The sequence below is a fragment of the Cynocephalus volans genome, chromosome 13 (genome assembly GCF_027409185.1).
Source record: "Cynocephalus volans isolate mCynVol1 chromosome 13, mCynVol1.pri, whole genome shotgun sequence".
Classification (NCBI taxonomy): domain Eukaryota; kingdom Metazoa; phylum Chordata; class Mammalia; order Dermoptera; family Cynocephalidae; genus Cynocephalus; species Cynocephalus volans.
The window spans coordinates 42,229,689-42,253,356 of record NC_084472.1 but is presented as its reverse complement, the minus strand read 5'-3'; the positions used below and the strand labels follow the sequence as shown (position 1 = coordinate 42,253,356).

The 23,668-nt window shown below is 35.0% G+C and overlaps 1 protein-coding gene across 6 annotated transcripts in view; it reads left to right on the top strand.

The window, feature by feature from the left end:
• The window catches only part of PIAS2 (protein inhibitor of activated STAT 2), a 114,708-nt gene that overhangs the window by 14,732 nt on the left and 76,308 nt on the right, over nucleotides 1–23,668 (top strand). For all 6 annotated transcript variants that reach the window (XM_063076606.1, XM_063076605.1, XM_063076604.1 and 3 more), the window contains 2 exons: nucleotides 6,321–6,795; nucleotides 23,414–23,498. In XM_063076606.1, the coding sequence (XP_062932676.1) occupies nucleotides 6,324–6,795; nucleotides 23,414–23,498 (557 nt within the window). In that variant the 5' untranslated portion in view covers nucleotides 6,321–6,323. The remainder of the gene's footprint in view (nucleotides 1–6,320; nucleotides 6,796–23,413; nucleotides 23,499–23,668) is intronic.

The window sequence follows — 23,668 nt, the reverse complement described above, 5'->3', positions numbered from 1 at the left end:
TTTCATAGATCTTTATGATCTAGTGTTCTTTCTTTAGTATATATGATATTGATTTTTGATAGATGTAATTTATCATGTTAATAAAGTTTCTTTCTATTCCTGTTTATTAAGAAGTTTTATCAAATGCTGTTTCACCATTTATCCAGGTAATCATATGGCTTTTCTTCTTGAACTAATAAATCTTCTTGTATTGTTTCCCATTTTCAATTTTCAGAATAATAATGAGTTGGTTCACTAATATCCTGTATAGGAGATCAGTGAGTTTTTCAAAGTATCATTATGAACAAATGAAATTTTGTTATGTTTGATGTGTTTGAATCCATTGCAGTTATTGATGCTCAAATTGTCTCATCTTGGGCTACTAAGAGCCCATTCTAGATGTTTTCTATGCCCTTCAGACAAGATCCCAGTGGTCTCTGGTAGCTTCTTTGCTTTTTGGTATGACAAAATGTTCTAGGTTCATCTTGTGCATTTTCTACCCTGGACCAGCAATCAGCCATTTAAGCAAGGATGGTGTGGGTTTCTTTTATGGGAAATGATATTTAGACCACAGTCTCTTGTTTCCCCACCTACAAACAAATTAATAAACTAACATTTTTTGTTTAGTGAAATCTTGACTACTTTTAGATTTATAGAAAAGTTAGGGAGATAGTACGGACAGAGACCCTATATACCCTACACCCATTTCTCCCTGTTTAAGTAAACTTTTAATTATGGAAACATTCTTATATTCCCCATGTAACCAATACCTAGCTTTAGTATATATCAACTCCAGTCTTTTTTCATTTATGTCTCTACCTACTCTCCCCAAATTATTTGAAAGGAAATCCCATATATTGTATAATTTTATACATAAAAATTTAGTATGTGACTATAAGACAAACATAGAGATTATCTTAACCAAATAATCTGCTAAATTTATGTTAAGCCCTTCTTATATTCCTAGATTAAACTGTATTGGGTACATATTGGACTTTTATGTCTACATTCACAGGGAACATTGATGTGCTAATATTGGTTTATAAATTACATTACACAAAGACTTCTTATGGTCCATCTTGGGAAATGAGAAAGAGTAGAGGGTATACTAGGCTGCCTGTTTCATCAGGCTTTCACTTAAAACTTTGGTTGGATTGGGTACACCCACCTGCTGAAGTTTGAAAACCAATAATTTACATATTTTTTGAGTTTTGTGGTTTTGTGTTCAATATGTTTCTATGTTTGTCTTCTAATAAATGTATTTGATTCTCTGGTTTTTATTCTCTTAAACAGGTAAGGAACAGGATTTCATCTTTTCCTTGAAGGCTTGGTAGAATTTATTCATCAAGCTGTCTTGTCTGGGTAGATGTTTTTGGATTGGGGAGAGGGTGGTTCATATAAGAGATAATTTACCTCATTAATCAGATGGAATAATTTGTATTCTAGGAAATCATTTTTGTCTCTATAAGTTCTTAGGCCAGGGTTCAATACCGGGACCTGCCATCTGCAAAAAAAAAAAAAAAAGAAAAGAAAGAAAAAAGTTCTTAAGATATAGATATGTGTACTTTTCTCTTAGTTTATAGAAATTTGCTTAGTATTGGTGATCTTTGTGTTCCTTTGCTTATTGTTAAGACTACATTTGTTTGCTTTCCCTTTTTTGTGTCTGCCTTTATAGACTGTATTTTGCTTTCTAATTAATTTTCTTTTGCTTTACCCTTTAATCCTCCCCTTCCCCAAATCTCATTTTTAGTTTATTTTGTTGTTACTTTTTTGCTAATTGAATTGACTACTTTATTTGAAATTTTTATTGCATAAATTTTTTTTTTTTTTTTTTTTTTGTCGTTTTTTTCGTGACCAGCACTCAGCCAGTGAGTGCACTGGTCAGTCCTATATAGGATCCGAACCCGCGGCGGGAGTGTAGCCGCGCTGCCAGCGCAGCACTCTACCAAGTGCGCCACGGGCTCGGCCCCATTGCATAAATTTTTATTTTATTTTTACTGTAGAAGCATTTAGGGAGATGTTCTCCCAAACAGTGGTTTATTTTTTATAGATTTTGAAATGCGGTATTTTCTTTATTGTATCTGTAAAAGGTAGCTGTCAATTTTAATTTCTTTAGCCTAGAAGTTATAGTAATCATTGTATTATAAGGAAGTGCTTCATTTAAGGTCTCTCAAGTAAAAGAAGATTTAGTTAAAGGGAATATATGATTTCAATAGGAATACAGGACCAGGAACCAGGGCCTCCTATGACCTCTTAAATGGGTAGTACTTAGGAATTGGGGTGTCTTCCTGGCTTGCCACATAGTTTCTCTTGCGGCATTTGCTTGGTCACTTATTGATGTATTGGTTATGTTAATCTGGTGTTTTGTCTTTATTCTTACTTATGAATGAAGGTGTAGGTTGTCTTAATATTATAGCTGGAATGGGCAGTATTGATAATGTGATTTATCAGTTTCCCTCAGCAGCTGTTCCTCCTATCCCCTCATCATAGCAGATGGCAAATCTACAAAGTTTGTATTGATCTTCATCATGATATCTAACCCTACTAGAGCTTCCCCACCCACATTCCAGGCTGTTTTTGCAATTTTCATCTCATGTTTAAGAGTTGAAGAGCAGTCTCAGGAAAATATTTTTCTTCACTGGTGGTTACATGTAACTATCCTATTTACCCTTTTGATGAAGTGTTTTCTAAATGTAGCACCTTCAACTTGCCTTCATTCTTATATGTAATGTTTCAGTTACATCCCAGCCCTAAAAACTTTTGTTTTTATTTATTTAAATTTGATAAAGAAATAATGCTGATTTAAAGTCTTAGTCATATTTTTATTGGCTTTTCTTTAGAAATCAGATTGTGTATTGTGTATATTAAAAAATTAATCATGCCAGCATATTTCGGTATACAGTGATTCCTCTGTGTACAGTACATAGCAGTTAATTGAAGTAGTGGAGGGCAGACTTTGGGGGCCTTTGGGAGGCTGCAGGGTGGAGTGAAAAAAATCTGCTTGAAAAAAATTTGACTGAAGATATAGATGTCAGAGGTTGATGGAGAAAGACAGCTGAAAACAATTCTCGATAGTATTCATAGCAGGCTAACCTTACCCAGTGAGGGCTCTGATGTCCGTTCCTATTCATCATACCCACACTGGGGGAAGGACCTGAAACTTGGTTGAAGACTAAGTTGAAAAAAGTGTTATCACTTATAAGAAAAAATGGGATCCAGCAAGGTTTTCAGGAAAACACATTATTGAATTTTACTTAGTAAGCTCCTTAGAGATTATCTTAAATAAAGGGGAGAGGTTTTTTTGTTGTTACTGTTTTTAAGTAGAAATTGATGACCAAAGCAATGAAGTGACTTTCCCAGGTCTTAAGTCTTGCTGCCAGGACTTGACCTACAACTATTGATTGTGAGGTGAAGTTTTGCACAGGTCCCTGTGGATTCTCAAAGGCATTGTTTTTGGCTGTGTGTCTGGCAGTACTTTATCTTTGCAACATCTTGCAATGCATAGACTGTCCCATCTGTTGTTCACAGTCCAGCGATTCTTTCTTCTTTTTTGTTTGTATATTTACAACTGCCAGTGGAACAAATTACATTAGCATTCTTTGCCAAATAATGTTACCACTGTAAATATGTGATATGAGACCTCCCAGAAGTCTCCCCACCTGCTTTTTTTTTTAATTGAAACATAATTGTACGTATCTGTGGGGTGCTCAATATCAGTACATGTGTGCAATATGCGGTGCTCAAACCAGGGTACTTAGTATCTTCAACATTATACAATGTAATCATTTTTCACAACCTTCACCAGTTTCTTGCTAACACCTCCCCACCCAACCTCAGTTCCATTCTCTTCTTTTGAAAGTTCAACGTATTATTGTGATTGTCCTTCCTTCCTTCCTCCCATTCTTCTATCCTTCCATCTTTCCATCCATCCTTTTCTTCCTTCCTTCCTTTTAGCTTCCACTTATGGGTGAGGACATGTGGTATTTCCCTTTCTGTGCCTGGAACATGGATGAACTTAGAGAAAATTATGTTAATTGAAACAAGCCAAAAATTCCTTTTTGAGAGCCAAGCTTAGGCATGGTGACTTCTTGCTGTATTTTGTCATTTCTGTAAAACAAGTTCAAATGAAGAATATCTGAAAATAAGTGTAAGGAGTGAAGCAAAGTAATGAATTCTGAGCTAGCTGTCCCTCTTTAGAAAGAATCACACATATCTTGTGTCTGTGTGACTGCCTTTCTTGGCATTAGTGTTCTACACTCAATTAAAATATTTATTAAGATAGGTAACTTCAGGAAAGGTTCATCACATTTCTTACCTGGGAAAACACTTCCTAAAAAGCTGTGTTGTCATACTTTTTAATGTATGAAAACATGAGTAAGCTGGAGTATCATTAGATAGGCCAGAAATTTTCTTGTTTTGCATCTCTGTTGCCCACAGTATAGGGACATAAATAAAATCTTCATCTTGCATTTGGAGGAAATGATGTGAGTTTAAATATGATGGCCATGGCATTGTGACATATACTGCTATTATCGTATGATTTAGAGCTGTACTGTCCAGTATTAAAGCTACTGACTACATGTGGTTCTTAAGCACCTGAAATCTGGGTAGTCCAAATTGAGTTGTGTTGTGAGTACACACCAGATTTTGAAGACTTAGTATGAAAAAATATCTCATTGACACTTAAAAAAAATTGATTATTTTTATTTTAATTTTTTTAAATCACAAAATCCATGTTGAAATGACAGTGCTTTTTATCTACTAGTTTAAATATATTATTAAAATTAATTTAAATTTATTAAGTTAATGTCACTACGAAAAAATTTAGAATTACATATGTGGCTTTTATTATATTTCTGTTGGACAGCACTGATAGAGTATAAAATGAGTGCTAAGATTACCAATTTAATATTCTCTGACTTGTACAGTATGAAATACAAAGACATAGAGTACAAGAAAATTATGATCCAGCATTTACAGATTACTTATTTAAATTTGTTAGTATTTTAGAAACTAGCAAGTATTCCCAACAGCTGTTAAAGGTAGTGTTTTCCTTTCTGTTTTCTTTTTCTTTTTTGCTGCTGGCCAGTATAGGGATTGAACCCTGGACCTTGGTGTTATCAGAACCACGCTCTAACCAACTGAGCTAACAGGCCAGCTAGTATACAAGGTTTTAAACAATTGCTTCTGGGCTATCACTGTGCAGACTTATGGCTCAGTGCCAGCTATAGGCACTACCTGCATTGCCACTACACTAATTTGAAGAGGAATCCTAGGAGCCTGTGGAGTGTGCAGCACTGAGGAGGAGGGATGTGGAAACCCCAAGCCAGAATAACAGGATGGTATCCTGAGAGTAGGTTTCCTGAGGGTTGTTTCTGAAAGGCTTTGGTGAGCTCCAGGTCTTCCTCCTCTGTTTTGCTAGATGATGCACATGTGGCTTGGGTAAATTTGACCCGTGTGGTTTAGAGTTCAGAAGTGACTGAAAATCACTAATTAGGTGGATTCATGAGGCAGCAAGGGGTTAAAAGAATTTATTAGCTTTTGTTAAGTAAACAGAAGATAACATGTGAAGCAATAACTGCTTATAACCTTCATTTTACACCCAAGAGTAAGTCAGAAGAGAGATGTGGAGGGAATCTTGCCTATTAAGATTTATGACTACCTGTTTCCTTGCTCTTCAAAGGTCTTTTTCTCATTTGGATACCCATGGAGAATTTAAATCATTTTAGGAGTTTGACCAATAGCTAGATAAGATGTACCTGGTTTTTTACCTTTAATATGTTAAAATATCTTTATTTTCTTGTTATGTTGTGTGTTCTTTCATGTTTGAGTTGGGGTCAAAAATTCATTGGATTTTGGATCACAGTTCTTTTTTGATTTTGTAGATTTACTACTGAGCATCAGAAGTTATGCATGTAACGACGTAAAAATCTAATTTTTTGTTTGGTTAATTGATAATTTTGTAATAAACATGTTGTGTATTGGGAGGGCATAGTTTTAAAAAGGAACATTTTCATTGGTTATAGATTTTATAGTCATGAAACAATTATGGGTAGGTAATCAGATAATGAAGTGGTTAATAGAAACCAATATGCTATAGATCACCAAAATTATGACTGCAACAAAATGTAATTAACACCATAACTTGAATGTAGTTTTTATGGGGGGATGACCTTATGAATAGTAACAGTTCTAAGTGGTATGTGAAAATGGTGGTTACTACCACATGCCAGTTGATGTGGTGGAAAAATCAGATTTTTTGCTAAATATTTTAGCGAGGATTTTTATATGCTGGAGGGTGGTAACTATTGGCTTATATGTTTTTTTTCCTTTCCTTTTAGAATATGGTTTCTAGTTTTAGGGTTTCTGAACTGCAAGTGTTACTAGGCTTTGCTGGACGGAATAAAAGTGGACGCAAGCATGACCTCCTGATGAGGGCGCTGCATTTATTGAAGAGTGGCTGCAGCCCTGCGGTTCAGATTAAAATCCGAGAATTGTATAGACGCCGATATCCACGGACTCTGGAAGGCCTTTCTGACTTGTCTGCAATCAAATCATCAGTTTTCAGTCTGGATGGTGGCTCATCACCAGTAGAGCCTGACTTGGCTGTGGCTGGAATCCACTCGTTGCCTTCCACTTCAATTACACCTCACTCACCGTCCTCTCCTGTTGGTACTGTGCTGCTTCAGGATACTAAGCCCACATTTGAGATGCAGCAGCCATCTCCCCCAATTCCTCCTGTCCATCCTGATGTGCAGTTAAAAAACCTGCCCTTTTATGACGTCCTTGATGTTCTCATCAAGCCCACAAGTTTAGGTAAGTTTCTTCTGGACAAGAGAGTAAATAAAGCAAGAGGCCTTAATCTGTTGACTAATGATTTGCTATTAATATTACAAAATTGAGGCATTAATGCCAAATGTTTAAATGTGAATATAAAAAAAACTTGGCAACCATGACTAAAATCTAATTTAAAACTTATTTCACATCATTCAAGTGTTCTTTTTCTCCAATTTCTTTATTGTAGTAAAACACACATGACATAAAATCTACCATCTTGGCCATTCTTAAGCATATGGTTCAGTGGTATTAAATACATTCATTGTGTTGTGCAGCCATCACCACCATCCATCTCCAGAACTCTTCATCTTTCAAACTGTGACTCCCCAATCCCCCTCCCCCTGTCCCCTGGTAATCCCCATTCTACTTTCTGTGTCTATGAATTTGACTTCTCTAAGTACCTCATATAAGTGGAATCATGTAGTATTTATGGTTTTGTGACTGGCTTATTTCACCTGGTGTAATGTTCTCAAGGTTCTTCTATGTTGTAACTTATGTCAGAATTTCCTTTGTTTTCAAGGCTATACATTTAAAAGAAAAGCAGTAGTCTCTTACCCCACTCCACTACCCACCCTTCAGTCTCACTTCCTAGAGGCAACAACCAGAATTATTTTAGCTGTTTTTTTTCTGATACTTAGTTCCACGTTTCTGTGGTATAGTACAGTACATCCATCAGCGGACACTTGGGTTGCTTCCACATTTTAGCTGTTGTAAGTAATACTGCCATGAGCATGGGTGTATAAATATTTCTTTGACACCCTGCTTTTAATTCTTCTGGATGTATACCTAGAAGTGAAATTGCTGGATTACATGATAATTCTACTTTTAATATTTTGAGGAATGATCACACAGTTTTCCATAGCAGCTGCACCATTTTACATTTCCACCAGCGGGGCACAGTGGTTCCAGTTTCTCCACATCCTCACCAACACGTTATTTTTTGTTTCTTTTTTTGTTTTTGTTTTCGAAAGTAGCCATCCTAGTGGGTGTGAGGTAGTTTTGATTTGTTTTTCTGTAGTGATTGGGATGTTGAGCATCTTCTTGTGCTTATTCATCATTTGTATATCTTTGGAAAAATGTCTAAGTCCTTTGCCTGTTTTTGAATCGGGTTTTTTGTCGTTGAGTTTTAGTAGTTCTCTATATATTCTGGATATAATCCCTTATCAGATATATGATTTGCAAATATTTTCTCCCATTTTGTGGGTTGCCTTTTTTACTCTGTTGATAGTGTTTTCTGATGTAAAATTAAAAACATTTTTATGAAGTCCAGTTTGTCTATTTTTTCTTTTGTTGCCTGTGCCTTTCATGTCATATACCAAATCATTGCCAAATCCTGTGTTGTGAAGCTTTTGCCCTGTGTTTTCCTCTAAGAGTTTTATAGTTTTAGGTCTTACATTTAGGTCTGATCTATTTTGAGTTAATTTTTGTATATGGTGTTAGGGTAAAGGTCCGCCTTTATTCTTCTGTGTGTGGATATCCAATTTTTCCAGCACCATTTGTTGAAAAGACTATCCTTTTTTCATTGAAATGGTACCCTTGTCAAAAATCATTTGACCCTAAATGCAGGGTTTATTTCTGGGCTCTCTTTTCTATTCCATTGGTTTAGATAGATGTCTGTCTTTATGCTGGTGCTGCACTGTTTTGATTACTGTAGCTATGTAGTGAGTTTTGAAAGCAGGAAGTGTGAGTTCTCTGGCTTTGTTCTTTTTAAGGATTGTTTTGGCTGTTCAGGGTCTTTTGAGACTCGATATGAATTTTAGAATGGGCTTTTCTGTCTCTGGAAAAACAAAATATTGTGACTTTGAGATGGATTGCACTGAATCTATAGATTACTTTGGGTGGTATTGACATTTTAACAACATGAAGTCTTTCAGTCCGTGAACATGGGATGTATTTCCATTTTTAAAATATCTTTAAGTTTTTTCAGCATTGTTTTGTAGTTTTCATTGTACAAGTCTTCACCTCCTTGATTAAGTTAATTCTGAAATATTTCATTCTTTTTGATGTTATTGTAAATACAATTGTTTTTATAATTTCCATTTTGCATTGTTCATCATTAGTATATAGAAATACAACTGATTTTTGCATGTTGAGTTCATATCCTGCTACTTTCCTGAATTCATTTGTTAGTACTAACAGTTTTTTCTGTGGAACTTTTAGGACTTACTACATAGAAGATCATATTTTCTGCCAACAGAGATAATTTTATTTTTTTCCAATTTGTATGCCTTTTATTTCTTTTTCTTGTGTAATTGCTCTGGTTAGAGTGTCCTTGAGCATTCTTCTTGTGGATTAGAACTCAGGTTGCTTTTGTGTGAATGGCGACAGACAAATCTTATTTATTGCCTGTGATTTTGTGTTTTGATAATTTTAATACTTCTACAAAGATACTTGGTTTCGGTTTAGCATAGCTTTTAAACTTAATTTTTTTCTAAAGTGGCATGGGGCATTTGACATATGTTTAACATCCATCACCTGCTCAGAAAATTTAAGAAATTTGAAAATTGATACATGTGACACATTTTTACCTAGCTTGATGACTTCTGGGTTGTTATGGCACAATTCTTATTTCCTAATGAAATAATTTAGAGAGGTATTTGGTTTTCTTGATAAAATAAATTATTTGGGAAATAGCATTTCATAGTTAATCTGGAGTATTGTTTTCCTTTCTGTCTTCAGAAAACCCTTTTTGTTTCAAGTCATTTGAAAACTTCCTGAAATATATCAATGTGCTTTTTTCCTTTCATATAGGATCATGCCGTATTTGTCTTGGTTGAGTCAGAAGGAAGATGTAAGGGACAAGACTGTTTAATGGGGGTCAGTATGGCCTGATATGTGGCAGGCCAAGGTGGCTATTTTTTTTTTATTTATGTTTTAGCAAAACTGAACCAAGCAAGTAGAGTAATGCATTTTATCACTTCATTACATTCATTCTGAAATAAGGATTCTATTTGTTCACAATTTATTATTTGTTTGTACAGAGTCCTATGAATAGAATTATTAGATCAAGGAGTAAGATCATTTTTGACTCTTGGTAATATAATACCAAACTAGCTTTCAGAATAGATTGCCGGTTTAAATTCCACAAGCAAAGTGAGAGAATGTCTTTCTCATTGAACTTTACGTTTTGCCTTTATTCATTGGTATTAAAAATGAATCTTTGGGGCCGAGCCCGTGGCGCACTTGGTAGAGTGCTGCGCTGGGAGCGCGGCGACGCTCCCGCCGCGGGTTCGGATCCTATATAGGACTGACCGGTGCACTCACTGGCTGAGTGCCGGTCACGAAAAAACGACAAAAAAAAAAAAAAAAATGAATCTTTGCATTTTTAGGTTAAAACTTCTACCAGTTTAAATTTTTCATTTTTAAGATTAATAGTAACAGGAGCAAATATTTTCAATGTTTATTTTACCCAGTTGTTTTTCTTTTATGGTTTTACTTTCATCTTTAACCTTTTTAAAACAGGCCTGTTAATGTGGTTAAAATATTTCCATAATTTATTTTGTTATCTCTGTTATCATGGTTTTTGATTATACCCAGTCAATGCACAGTATCATGGTTCATTTACATGTTTCTCAGCAATTACTGCAAGTTTTTCTCTTGCATATATTTTGAGAAAAATTCAGGCTAGTGATATGCTTAGGTAACCCTACCTCATGGGACTCCTAAGGAATTTGGCTAAGTAGAGGACAGAGAGGATAAGAAAGTCTGTAGGGTAGTGGTTACAGAGGAAAGTATTTCAGAGAAATGGTTGACTGCCTGGAAAGATGACTTGGGACCTAGAGAAGATGCAGCAATGTGTCTTTTCTCTATGCCTTAGCATCAGTGGTGCTCCAAGAGGTAAACTCTGGAGCGGCCTCATGCTTTTCTTTCCTTACTTTCCTGGTTAGGTCAGAAATAGAAATAAGAATATTCTTGCTTTCCCATATTCATCATAGAGTTTCTCTTTCATTAACCTAAATGGGGTTAAAGGACTGTAGTATGCTGTTTATAAATTTACTAAAATAAAACTTTTATATTTGGTGTTCAGATAACTGTCTCATTTGGCTTAGGTAAAATAATACCAGAGGTATTTTGTGCGAAGAGTGGCTAAGAAAACCTGCATTTTTCTCATAGTTTAAATTAGAAGGCAAGAAATACACGTAGCCTCATGGCTTATAAACTTTTTACCCTTGAACTAAAAACTATTTGTGTGGAAATACACGTAGCCTCATGGCTTTTAAACTTTTACTCTTGAACTGAAAACTATTAATATGTTTTTCAGGAGTCACACCTATCACTGTTTTTTATAAACATTTCCTTATCTTGCCTTCCCTAAAGAGAAAAAGAAATGATTTCCTTAGTGTGTAAAATCTTATATGATGTCAGATTGATTAAAAAATGATCTAAGAAATTATCTCTTAGACTTTGAGGTAGAAAGTTAAAACATTAGTAAAATATCATATAGTTTGCTAAGTAAAAGTGGAAAAAATGTAATTATTTCCATGGACCTTTAATTGAATATTTTTAGGGTCACAACATCTAAGACAATGTAATTACATTCAGAAGTTTCTTTATTTTTAAATGATTTGGTATTATGGTGTTGAAAATATTTTTAAAATAAAAATTCAGTGATAATACATTTATTTAGAATACTGCTATGGAGAAACTGTTTACATTTGGGAACTGAGAACCAAAAATCCTCAGGAGTCAAAAGAGATATTACCAAATCTATGTTTCCAAGTATATATTCTTAACATTTTCAGGCCAGGCTGTGAATTCTTGATTTATATACAGTTGATTAGATGATTTCTAAGCCATCAACATATTGTTGAATAGGAATTAATTGACAAGAAGGGAGAAACTGGAAGAGCTATGGTAGGAAAATCAGACATGGGCTTATAAAGTGTCATTCCAAAACCTGTTGGAATTTCAAAACCTATTAGAGCCCTATATAACTCTCCATTGTTGAGAGAATTGCTGGTAAAGCGTAGCACATTTATTGTTCTAAAAAAAACCCCCAAAATCATGATAAGTATATTCTGCTTAAGAAGATGCATTATTATGTGGTTTTGCAGTATGGAATTATTCCTATTCAAAATAATTTTAAAAATTTTTGGCATTTGAAATGGCAAGCTAATATCTAGAAAACATGGGTGTATGTGATAATCTGTAGCTAAGGTTTTACTGTAACTAATGAATAATCCCCTAATCTAAAAACAAACTAACAAGAATCTCTTTTCTAGTCTCCTCCCTTAAATAGCTATTATGATTTGCTTGCACAGGCAGTCTTTTTCTCTTCAATTTTTTTTTCAAGATAATTTCTTTTAAATGTGAAATTCTTTGGGAATTTTCTGTTTTAAAAATTTATCTGTATTCTATTCGTACAAAACAATGTGTATATAAAACACATTAAGTTATAAAGAATTTCAAAGGAACGATACTGTGAAACTACTACCCAGTTGCAGAAAAAGGAACACTGCCGTGTCTTTAAAGCCATCTCCTTGCTTTCTCCTTTCTGAGTTAAATCTTTAATCCTGAATTTTGTGTTCCTCTCCTTTGCTTGTTTTACCATGTATGTATATTTGTAAAAAAGGTTTAGTTGGCTTGCTTTTGAAATTGATGTAGTGATATTCTTTCTATATATGTATTCTGTGCTAGCTCATTTTGTTCACTGTTTATATTTATCATAAATGTTGATATGCCTAGCTATTTGGTGTTCTGTGAAATATCTTCAGAGTTCTGTGAGCCTTTGATTCCTTAATTTCTTCATTGTTCTTTTCAGTTTACAAAAGTAATCAATGCTTGTAATTGAAAATTCAAACATCATAGAAGTATAATAGAAAGTCCATAATTTCTTTTATTACTTTGAGTCATATCAATAGTTAACTGTTTCTCTGCATATATCGTCATTTTTTTCTCTTCTTATTTAAAAAGACTTTTCCAGCCATAGAGCTGCTGTGTCACCTTTCTGGTGGAAGGAAAGGGTCACTGTTCTACTTGTAATCTCTGTAAATAGTGCCTTCTAGAGTTTTGCACCATCACAATCTTTGTTAACGGTACTTCTTGGAAATATATTGCAGATTTTTAGATTATAGTAGATCTGTTATCTCGTTGATGTACCATAACTAAATCAGTATTCTGTTGATGTATGTTTTTGGTTTTTTATTATTCATTCCAAAGTATTTTAGTGTATAGTATGTGTCAGGCACCATTCTTGCAGTCTTGCAGATATTGATTGCAGCTGTGAGCATCTTTGCATATGTTTATGAATACTTATGCACACATTTATGAAGGATAAGCTTCTAGATGTGAAGTTGGGTCAAAGAATAAGAATATTTAATATTTTTATATTTAACTTTTGGAGGGAAATTCGTCAGTAGCTTTGAAAGCATTGTATCAATTTATATTCCAGTAGTGTATTGTTCCCTATACTGTCATCAGCTTTGTATTATTGGTCTTTTAATCTTTGCTAATCTTAAAGGTGAAGAATTAATGAAGTTCAGTTCCTATTCATATCCTTGAATTCCTGAATATTAGGATGTACTCGTTAAACTTCTAGATACAATTAAACAGGTTTAAAGTGATATGCACATTAATGTTAAAGCCATTAAAATAGAATCTTCTAAAGAATTTGGATAAATTCAGGCAAAATATGTATTATTTTTATTAACTCAGTTAATAAGCATATGATGAGGACTTAATTTGGATATGACCATGTAATCTAATTGTGGAGAAGCGAGAAGTATGAGATGGGCTTTAGGGAGTTTGCTATCTAGTTAAGGAGGTAATGTTAACGTTAGGAAAAAATAGTAAGCGGGTATGTGCTTGTATGATTGGCACTATATTGTGCATATAAAGTTCAAATATTGCATTGGCCTAATGAATGGGGAAGTCAGTCAAAGTTTCTTGTAGTGAGACTTGGAGGGAGCTTTGAAGAATGAATGTGCCTACTTTGGTTTTGTTTTGTTTTTTTGGTGGCTGTCTGGTACAAGAATCTAACCCTGGACCTTGGTGTTTTAACCACCACACTCTAAGCACCTGAGCTAACTGTCCAGCCTTGAATGAGCCTCCTTTGGATTGGTGGAGTTCATAGGAGAAGAAATAAGGGGAGTATTGTGAAGTAGTCACAGCAGTAGAAATTGAAATGGTACAATTGTGGGACCTGACAAAGAAGAAACTGCTTTGAATAGAGTAAGCCCTGGGTAGGCTTGAGAAATGTAGGTTTGCTAGGAAAGAGGTGAGGCCATTGTTACAGAGGATCGTGTAGATAAGGAGTTAGACTTGGATCATTCAGAGGTAGGACACTGTTGAGCCTTTTTGAGAAAGGATCACGTCTGTGAAAGTGATGCTAAAGAAGACAGACTCCACACGCGTTCTGGTGTAAGACTGGCAGAGGGGCATGGCTGCTACTTCATTTGTAAAAGGTAATAATAGGCTTTAAATAGGATGATGGTAGTGAAAATGGAGAGGAAGCAGCAGATAAGAAAATTTTAGAAAACAGGACTTAATGACTAATTGTGTGTATATATGGGGGATTAAGAAGAGGACTGAGGTGAAGAAAATAAATGGTCTAGTGATTGGACAGTTGGTAACTATTCTCCTTTTTCATAATTATAGTTAACTGTTTTATGAGAAGCATGAAACCATGGTACTCTGCCCTCCCCAAATGATCTTTGCTGTGTAAAAAAAAGGGGTTTTAGTATTAAACATCACTGGTGATTATATGGTGATGACTTCTGTATAGGTGAAATTCCTTCAAATAGCTTAGGTTTGCTATATTCAGTTTAAATGTCATTAAATTAGAAAAACCTTGGTGTGTGTACAGGAAGATTATAATTTTTAAAAATGTTCACATAAGGCAGTGTTCAGTGATAACTATACTTGTAAACAATTGAATAGTGCTATATAGATACAATTCAGTCAAGTGTTTTTGAAAGCATTCTGTGTGCTTATTAGTTCCAAGGTGTCAAGAAACACATTTTCAAAAATGTACCAGTTTGCTAATGTAGAAAGGAGCCTGTATTTATTTATTCTATTATAACTGTATAAGAATGTTAGCTTTTTGTATATTTTTAATTATTCATGTTTGAGAGTCAACTCCTCTTTTACTTTAAACATTTTAAAAATTTAAAATGTTATTTTTTCCACAATTTTTTTTTTAATTGTGGTAAAATACACATAACATAAAACGTACCAGCTGGACCATTTTTAAGTTCAGTGATATTAAGTATATTCATATTGCTCTGCCTGGAAGCAGGCAAGCAGCAGAGCAGGCCTAGGGGGCCTAGGTAGGAGCTGAGGGCAGCATCCCCCACCTGGAAGCAGGCAAGGAGCACAATGAAAACACCACTTCTGTGTGGGTGGCCCACCACAGCCACAGCTGCCACAAAAGTGTCTTGACACCACAGCAGTAGCCACAGCCACTGTGCAGGTGGCCCACCAGACACTCCTTGACACAAGGAGTGCCACCAGCAGAAACTGGAAACAGAAGAGGACCTCTTTCTCCTCAAACCCCTCTCCATAGTAATAGAAGAAGCAACTGCTCTACCAGATGACCAGACATCAATGTAGAGATACTAGAAACATGAAAACTCAAGAAAATATGACATCACTGGAAGAATACAGTAATTGTCAAGTACCAGATCCTACAGAGCAGGAAACCCTTGAAATGATTGAAAAGGAATTCCAAGCAACAATCTTAAGGAAACTCACTGAGATATGAGAAGACACAGTTGGACAACATAAAGAAACAAGAAAAAAAATCCAGGATATGAAGGAAATTTACAAAGAGATTAATACCTTAAAAAAGAATGTGGCAGAGCTCATGGAATTGAAAGATTCACTCAACAAAATAAAAAACACAACTGAGGGCTTAAGAAGTAGGCTAGAGCAAGCAGAAGAAAGAATTTCTGATCTTGAAGATAGTCTTCTCGAAATAACCCAGGTGGACAAAAAAATGGAAAAAAGAGTTTTAAAAAATGAAAATCTAAGGTAGCAGATAATCTTAAGCACACAAACATTCATATCATGGGTGTTCCAGAAGGGAAGGAGAAAGGAAAAGGCATGGAAAACCCATTCAATGAAATAATAACCAAAAACTTCTCTAGTATAGCGAGAGACACAGACATTCAGATACAGGAGATTCAAAGATCCCCAAACAGATTCAACCCCAAAAGATCCTCTCTATTATGACACATTATAGTAAAACTGGCAAAACTCAAAAGACAGAATCTTAAGAGAAGCAAGAGAAAAACATCAAGTCACCTATGAGGGAGCCCCTATCAGACTAACAGCAGACTTCTCAACAGAAACTGTACAGGCCAGTAGAAAACGGGATGATATATTCAAAATACAAGAGAAAGAAACTGCTTGCCAGCCAAGGATCCTGTACCCAGCAAGTCCATCCTTCAGAAATGAAGGAAAATAGTATACATTTTTGAAACAAACAAAAACTGTGCGAGTTCATCACCACATGACCAGCCTTGCAAGAAATCCTCAAGTGAGTCTCGCATAAAGAAACTGAAAAATGGTAATCACTCATCTTACCAGCTATCAAACTTTCTGTTTTTGTCATTATTCAGTCTTGGTAGATGGTGTGTTTCTAGAAATTTATTCATTTCATCTAGATGATCTGATGTGTTGACCAACAGTTATTCATAGTATTCTCTTATAACCCTTTTGATTTCTGTAAATTTGATTGTAATGACCCCTCTTTCATTTCTGGTTTTAGTTATTTGAATCTTCTCTCTTTTTTCTTATTTCACCTAGGCAGAGATTTGTCAATTTTGTAGATCTCATCAAAGTACCAACTTTTGGTTTCATTGATTTCCTCTATTTTTTTTCTATTTTCTGTTTCTTTTATCTGTGCTCTTATTTTTCTTATGTACTCACTCTGCTAGGTCTGGGCTTGGTTTGCTCTTCGTTTTCTAGTTTCCCAAGATGCAAAGGTGACTGTTGATCTGAGATCTTTCTTTTTTATTAATGTATGTATGTCCATTAAATAATTTCCCTTTTAATAACAACAAGAACAACAAAACATTTATTAAAAAAGTGCTGCTATTGCTGCCACTTTCCAGAAGAGAAAGCAGAGTCCCAGAGAGAGAGGATGACTCACTCAGGACCATACAGCTGGTAAACAGGGGAGCTGGGACTGGGAATCTCTCCTACAAAGTTGGCATCCTCAGCTGTAGGGCTGGTGACGTCTCCTAGTCTCCAAGCTCGAGAAAAGCCTGGAGAAAGCACACACACGTGGGGACTGGATTACGTCGTTTTGTTTATTTGTATTTATAAATATGGATTAATTTTGTAATTGAGTTATGAAAAAAAATATATTCATATTGTGCAACCATCATCATTATCCATCTCTAGAACTCTTTTTATGTTGCAGAACCAAAGCTCTATACCCATTTAAACACCAACTCTCCATTCCCCCTCCCCCCAGCTCCTGGCAACCACCATTCTACTTTCTGTCTCTATGATTTTGGTAAAAGCACCTTATATAAGTTAAGTCATATAGTATTTGTCTTTTTCTGACTAGCTTATTTCAATTAGCATAATGTCATCAAGACACATATGTCAGAATTTCCTTCTTTTGTAAGGCTGAGTGATATTCTGTTGTCTGTGTATGCCACATTTTGATTATCCATTTATCCATAGATGGACACTTGGGTTCCTTCTGTGTCTTAGCTTTTGTGAATAATGTGCCATGAACAGTAGTGTACAAATCTTTCTTCAAGATGATGTTTTTAATTCTTTTGAGTTTATACCTAGAAGTGGAATTGCTGGGTTACATGTTAGTTTTGTTTTTAATTTTTTGAGGAAGTATCGTACTGTTTTCCACAGCAGCTGCACCGTTTTTCATTCCCACTAGCAGTGCACAAGTGTTCCAGTTTCTCCATATCCTAGGTAACACTTTGGTTTTTTTGATAGTAGCCATCCTGATGGGTGTGAAGTGGTGTCTCATTGTAGTTTTGATTTGCATTTTTCTAATGTTTAATGATGATGAGCATCTTTTTGTGTGCTTATTGGCCATTTGTAAACAGTAGGACCACCGTATCCATGGGTTCCTCATCCGTGGACTCAACCGATTGCAGATGGAAAATATTTGGGAAAAAAAAGTTGCATCTGTATTGAACATGTACAGACTTTATTTCAATTGTCATTATTCCCTTAACAATACAGTATAACAAATATTTACATAGCATTTACATTGTATTAGGTATTAGAAGTAGTCTAGAAATGACTTAAAGTATATGGGAGGGTATGCTTACGTTATATACAAATACTACACCATTTTATATATGAGACTTGAGCATCCAAATTTGGAGCAGGGCGGTCTAGAACTGATCCCCCGTGGATACTGAGGGATGACTGTATATTTCTATTCAAGTTTTTTTCCTCATTTTTTAATCAGGTTGTTTGTTTTTTTGTTGTTGAGTTTTAGGAGTTCTGTCCCCACCTCACTCCCTTTGTGAAGTAGGGATAAAACGGAAGAAGGAATAATATAGAGTATTCTTTTGTTGGTGGTGATTCAGTAATTGGTAGGTGATGAGAACCAAATAGCTCAGGGTCCTAGATATGCAGTGATAAACTGTTTCATTCATTGTCACTTTGTGAATTAGTGTATATCAGAGTAGGCTGACTCATGGTAATCCACAAAGCTACCTATAAAACCTCTTGGTTTATCTCTTTCCTGAGTTGGTCATGTTATAAGCAAACCACTGTTAACCTAGCCACTAACTGCTAGGAAGTATTCTTGACCAAAATATTAACCAGTTTATCAAAAAGTGTCAATATAATACCTCCAGAGGGTGAGGGGACTTGGCACGTTTCATGTTTTATTAATATTTAACATTTAGGCATATTAAAATATTAATTTTCTACCTAAATGTCTTTTTATGAAAACAAAATCATTATTATAAAATAGGTACCAAAATGAATCTGCTGGACTGTATTACATTTGTCCTCTGAAATTTTGATATTTTTGTTAAAAGACTTGATGAGGACTTCTGGAACTGAAAATATAGTACATATGAATAATGTCGATGTTTTCAGAATGCTTTCACATGTTAGTGCATTTGATCAACAAAACAGTCTTAAAAAGTCAAATGAGGAAAGTATTATTCCCATTTTAATTGAGGAGTAAAGAAAGTGTTGGAAATCGTATCTGAATTTTCTGAATAACTTGGAGAGTTATCAGTAGGGCTAAGGCTAAGATACACGAATATTATACTCTGGTCCAGTTAAGTTTAAAAATTAATAAAAAGATAAAAGAGAATTAACATTCATTCACAAATCTAGAGTAGTCATAACCATAATATCATACCAGCAGGTCTCATCAGTTAGTAATTATAAATGAATCTGAATCTAATTATTTATAATTTGGAATTTATAAAATTAATTATGCTAAAATTACTTCATGAAATTATAGCATTGTTTTACCTACTATTGCTGCATAATATGCTATTTCAAAACCTACAGGTGTAAACAGTCATTTTATTATGCCTGTTGATTCTCTGGGTCAGGAATGTGGAAGGGCAGACTATGGATGGCTTGTCTGTATCCAAAGATGTCCTGGATCTTAGCTGAGAAGACTTAAATGCTGGGGGTGAGTTGATGGCTAGAAGCTTGGATCACTTGGAGGTGTCTTCACTGACATGTCTAGCAGCTATGCCACCTGATGTCTTGGACTCAGCTGTTGTCTGGAATACCTATATGTGGCTTCTTCATTTGGTCTGGTTTGGAGAGATCTGGGTTCCAAGTGTGAGTCCTCATAGAGCAAGGAAGATGTGCATAGCACTTCTGTGATGTAGCCTTGCAAGTTGTATAGCATCACACCATACCCTCTTGGTTGAAGCAGTCACAGGGGGCCATTTGGGTTCAAAGGGAAGTTTTCACTACTCAATTGGAAGAGTGTCCAGGTTACATTATAAAAAGGACATGATAGGAGATATTGTGGCCATATTTGTGAATAAAGCAAATGTACTTCACCGGGCCTGGTTTTCCAAAGCCTTGCAGTTTCAAATATTGACCTTGCAAAGGACAGGAAATTTAGTTTCTGTTGTAAGATTTGTAACACAGCAAGGTGGCTGGCTCAAAGACAGACAGCTTACTGATTGATAGGTAAAAATACTGGGAAATTGCTGTAAGAAGAGAATGTTTGCTAAGATCAAGCTTTTGTTGGTGGATCAACTTTACTTCTTGAAAATTGCATTATGGAATGCCTATTGTTAAACTTTGTAAACTATACTTAGCAGAAACACCACCTATGTTCTCTTACTGTAACTTCCTGAGAAGAGAACCCCAATTCGTGGTTAATTTCCCAAATGGAAGGAATGCCTCTATCTTGAGGGTTCTGGGAGATTAACCCCTTTTCGGGGCTTCTCACTGCTCAGAAGAGATGGGCTTTGAGTAATCTTTGGCACCTTTGGCACCCAGGGGAAAAGGGGTGACAAATCCGTGGGAGGCAAAGCAACAATATTTGGAGAACAGTATCTACATTATGAAGGGTTGTTGAAAAAGGAAAGGGTTTGAATAAAGCCATATTTAATTTATGTTCTTGAGTCCTGGTCTTTTTCCTTTCATGATGCTTTGCCTCACACGGGGTGATGGAGACACAAAGGATTACGTCTAGGTCCTATGAAATACGTTTGCTTTATAAATGTTAGTATACTCCACACTTTCATTTGCTGTTGTTAACATAAAAGCATTCTGTGCAAAGTTGGTTTTCTGATCCGAAACTATAGACACTAATGGGGAGAAACCTTCATGTTTCTACTTTACATCCTGCCATTTTTTCTTGTCATCTGTATTAAAGTGACAGTTTAACTAATTGACATAGCTTACATTAAGAATGGTGTACTTTTGGGCCGACCCCGTGGCGTACTCGGGAGAGTGCGGCACTGGGAGCTCAGCGACGCTCCCACCGCGGGTTCGGATCATATATAGGAATGGCCAGTGCACTCACTGGCTGAGTGCCGGTCACAAAAAAAAAAGACAAAAAAAAAAAAAAAAAAGAATAGTGTACTTTTGGCTTCTATTATATCATAAAATTGACTTATCTAAAAATTGTCAGTACGCATCAATACAAATTAGGTCTTATTAGCATATGCAGTATTTTTTGTTTGCTGTAAGTTCCTAGAGTCCAGTTATGGGATATAGTGATGAAACATTCAGTATTCCATAGAAACAAGGTAGTTGTTTGGGATTATAGTCTGGAATTTGGCAGCAAATAAATGATAGGTAAAGCCAAAAGTATGTCAGAAAACAGCAAAAATATGTGTATTATGATATAAGCTATTAACATTAAGCTGCAAGTTCTACAAATTGTATATATATGGTGCATATGCTGATTATGGAAGCACTTCAGTTCATGTTTTGTGGGAACATTTCTGGGTAGGTTAGCTCCAGCCGTGCAGACAGGGCCTCAAATATTGCTGTTTATCCTGGTGAATTCACCATGGGTCTTGTGCTCAGCTTTGGAGGTATAGAAATACCTACCATTTTTAGGTAGGTATCTATCTCTATGGAGATTTATCTTAATCACACTTACCAGAATGAAGCTAGAAACACAGTTATTGAGCAGATAATTTTATTTTTCCACCTCCTGCATCATTTTTACTGCTGTCATATCTTTACTTATTCTTACGTTATAGACTCTGCCTTTCCGTGCCATTACTTTTACTTTTAACAGTTATCTTCTTAAGGAAATCACAAGAAAAAAAGAGCATATTATTTTACATTTACCACTTACTTGCTGTTTGTGGTGATTTTTATTCCCAGAGATCTAGTTTTGAATTTGCATTTTTTAATCCTGGTAATTTTCTTTTTACATTTCTAGTAATGCATGTCTGCTGTCAACAAGTTCTCTTTTATCTGGGAAGTTATTATTTCTCTGTTTATGAATAGTATTAAATTTTTGTTTGGCTGTTTTTTCCTGTCACCAATTTACAGATGTCTTAAGGTGTACCTTGCTTATGATGAGAAGTCAGCCTAAACTTACATTGTTGTTCCCCTGTATGTAATGTTTCTTTTTTCTCTGTTTCATTTCAAGATTTTATAGACATTGGTTTTCAGTAGTTTGATTATGATGTGATGAGGTAGTTTTTTTTGTAGTATTTTGCTTGGGGTTTAATCTGTAAACCCTTTCCCCCCTTCCTCAAAGTTATGGATAAGTCTTTCATTATTTCTGCAAGTATTTTTTTAATTCCCCATTTTCACTCTTTTCCTTTGGAACTCCATTTGTACATATGTTAGACCTTTGGAGGCTTTTGGCTGGAGAGACTGTGCTCATGCCAGTAACTAAGACTGAAAATTCAGTGTGTTCACTTAAAATCTTAAAATATAGGTTATTGAATTTGACAATTAAGAGGCTATTGGTGACCTTAGCCACAGATAAAGAGTGGAAATTAGAATCCATACGAGAAAGAAAATGTTGAGGAGAGAATAGAACTGAAGAAATGGAGAGAGTTACAGCTATACTTATGTCTTTTGTGTTTTATGCCCCATTATTATGTTTATAACCTAAAGTTTTGTTTCATTTTTAAGCCTTCATCATAAACAGCATTCATCTCTTTCCTCCTTTTTATAAATGTTATGAAAATAAAAGAATTACATTATGACATGATTTCTAGGAGCATAATTGCTGCAATAAACTGCCTGTTTTTGACCCAGGGAGTTAATATTTTTCTTGATTTGGTGGTATGACTTGTGGTTGAAGTCCTCTGACATTAGATATTCAGCTGGCATCTTGTTTATCTTCATGCATCAGGAAAACTGAGCAATAACACAAGAGTCATTTTGTTTTTCTTGGGTGTACTGAAGTACTTGTTAGGAAGCAGAAGACTTGAGGCTTCTATATTAGCTGGATTTTTTTGTTTGTTTTGTTTTGTTTGTTTGTTCGTTTGCTTTTGGCACCTGGCCAGTATTGGGATCCAAGCTCTTGACCTTGGTGTTATAACACCACACACTAACCAACTGAGCAAACTGGCCAGCCTTATATTAGCTTGTTTTGTTTCAATGCACGCTAGAATATCACTGAATAATTCATTAGAATTAATCTGTTACAGTTCTTTGTGAAGTAAAAAATAAATCTGTTTTTAATAATATACTTAGGAAGGATGATCTTACTAGGTTATCTTTTTTTAAGGAAGTAATCTTGTATGCAAATTATTATGTATCTTAATAACTATTAGAAGTTTGGAAATTTAAAATTTTTTATTAATGCTCTATGCAATTAAATAATAAAGCAAACAAAGAAGGAAACAAATAATTCTTGGAAAGAGTTCTCTTGGGGAGAGTTTTGGACTTCTGCAGATTTTCATTAGGTGCTGCTGGGGTCAAGGATGAAATGTAATATTGAAGGGTTTTGTTATATTTTGACTACATATAATAATTAATGTTTTAGAATAAAGAATGACTAAAAGCTTAAAGTTAAAGAAATCCCTTTGGAATAACTTTACTCATGATTACAAGATGAATGCAGCTTAGTACTTCTTGATTTTGGAATATAAAAATTTCAGAACTTGGTAGACACTTTATCAGAAGTGTCTGGTTATTACAGGGGCTTATATCCTTGGATTTGTTATTGAAATATTATCTTTCTTTTTTTTCTTCCCAGTTCAAAGCAGTATTCAACGATTTCAAGAAAAGTTTTTTATTTTTGCTTTGACACCTCAACAAGTTAGAGAGATATGCATATCCAGGTAAGAAGACTGTTTGGAATATGTCTCTTCATGAATGTTGGTGTCTTAGGGCTGCCATACCACAGACTGATTGGCTTAATAGAAATTTATTTCTCAAAATTTTTGGAGGCTTCTGTCCTAGGTCAAGGTGTTGGCAGGTTTTTTTCTCTCAAAGCCTTTCTCTTTGGCTT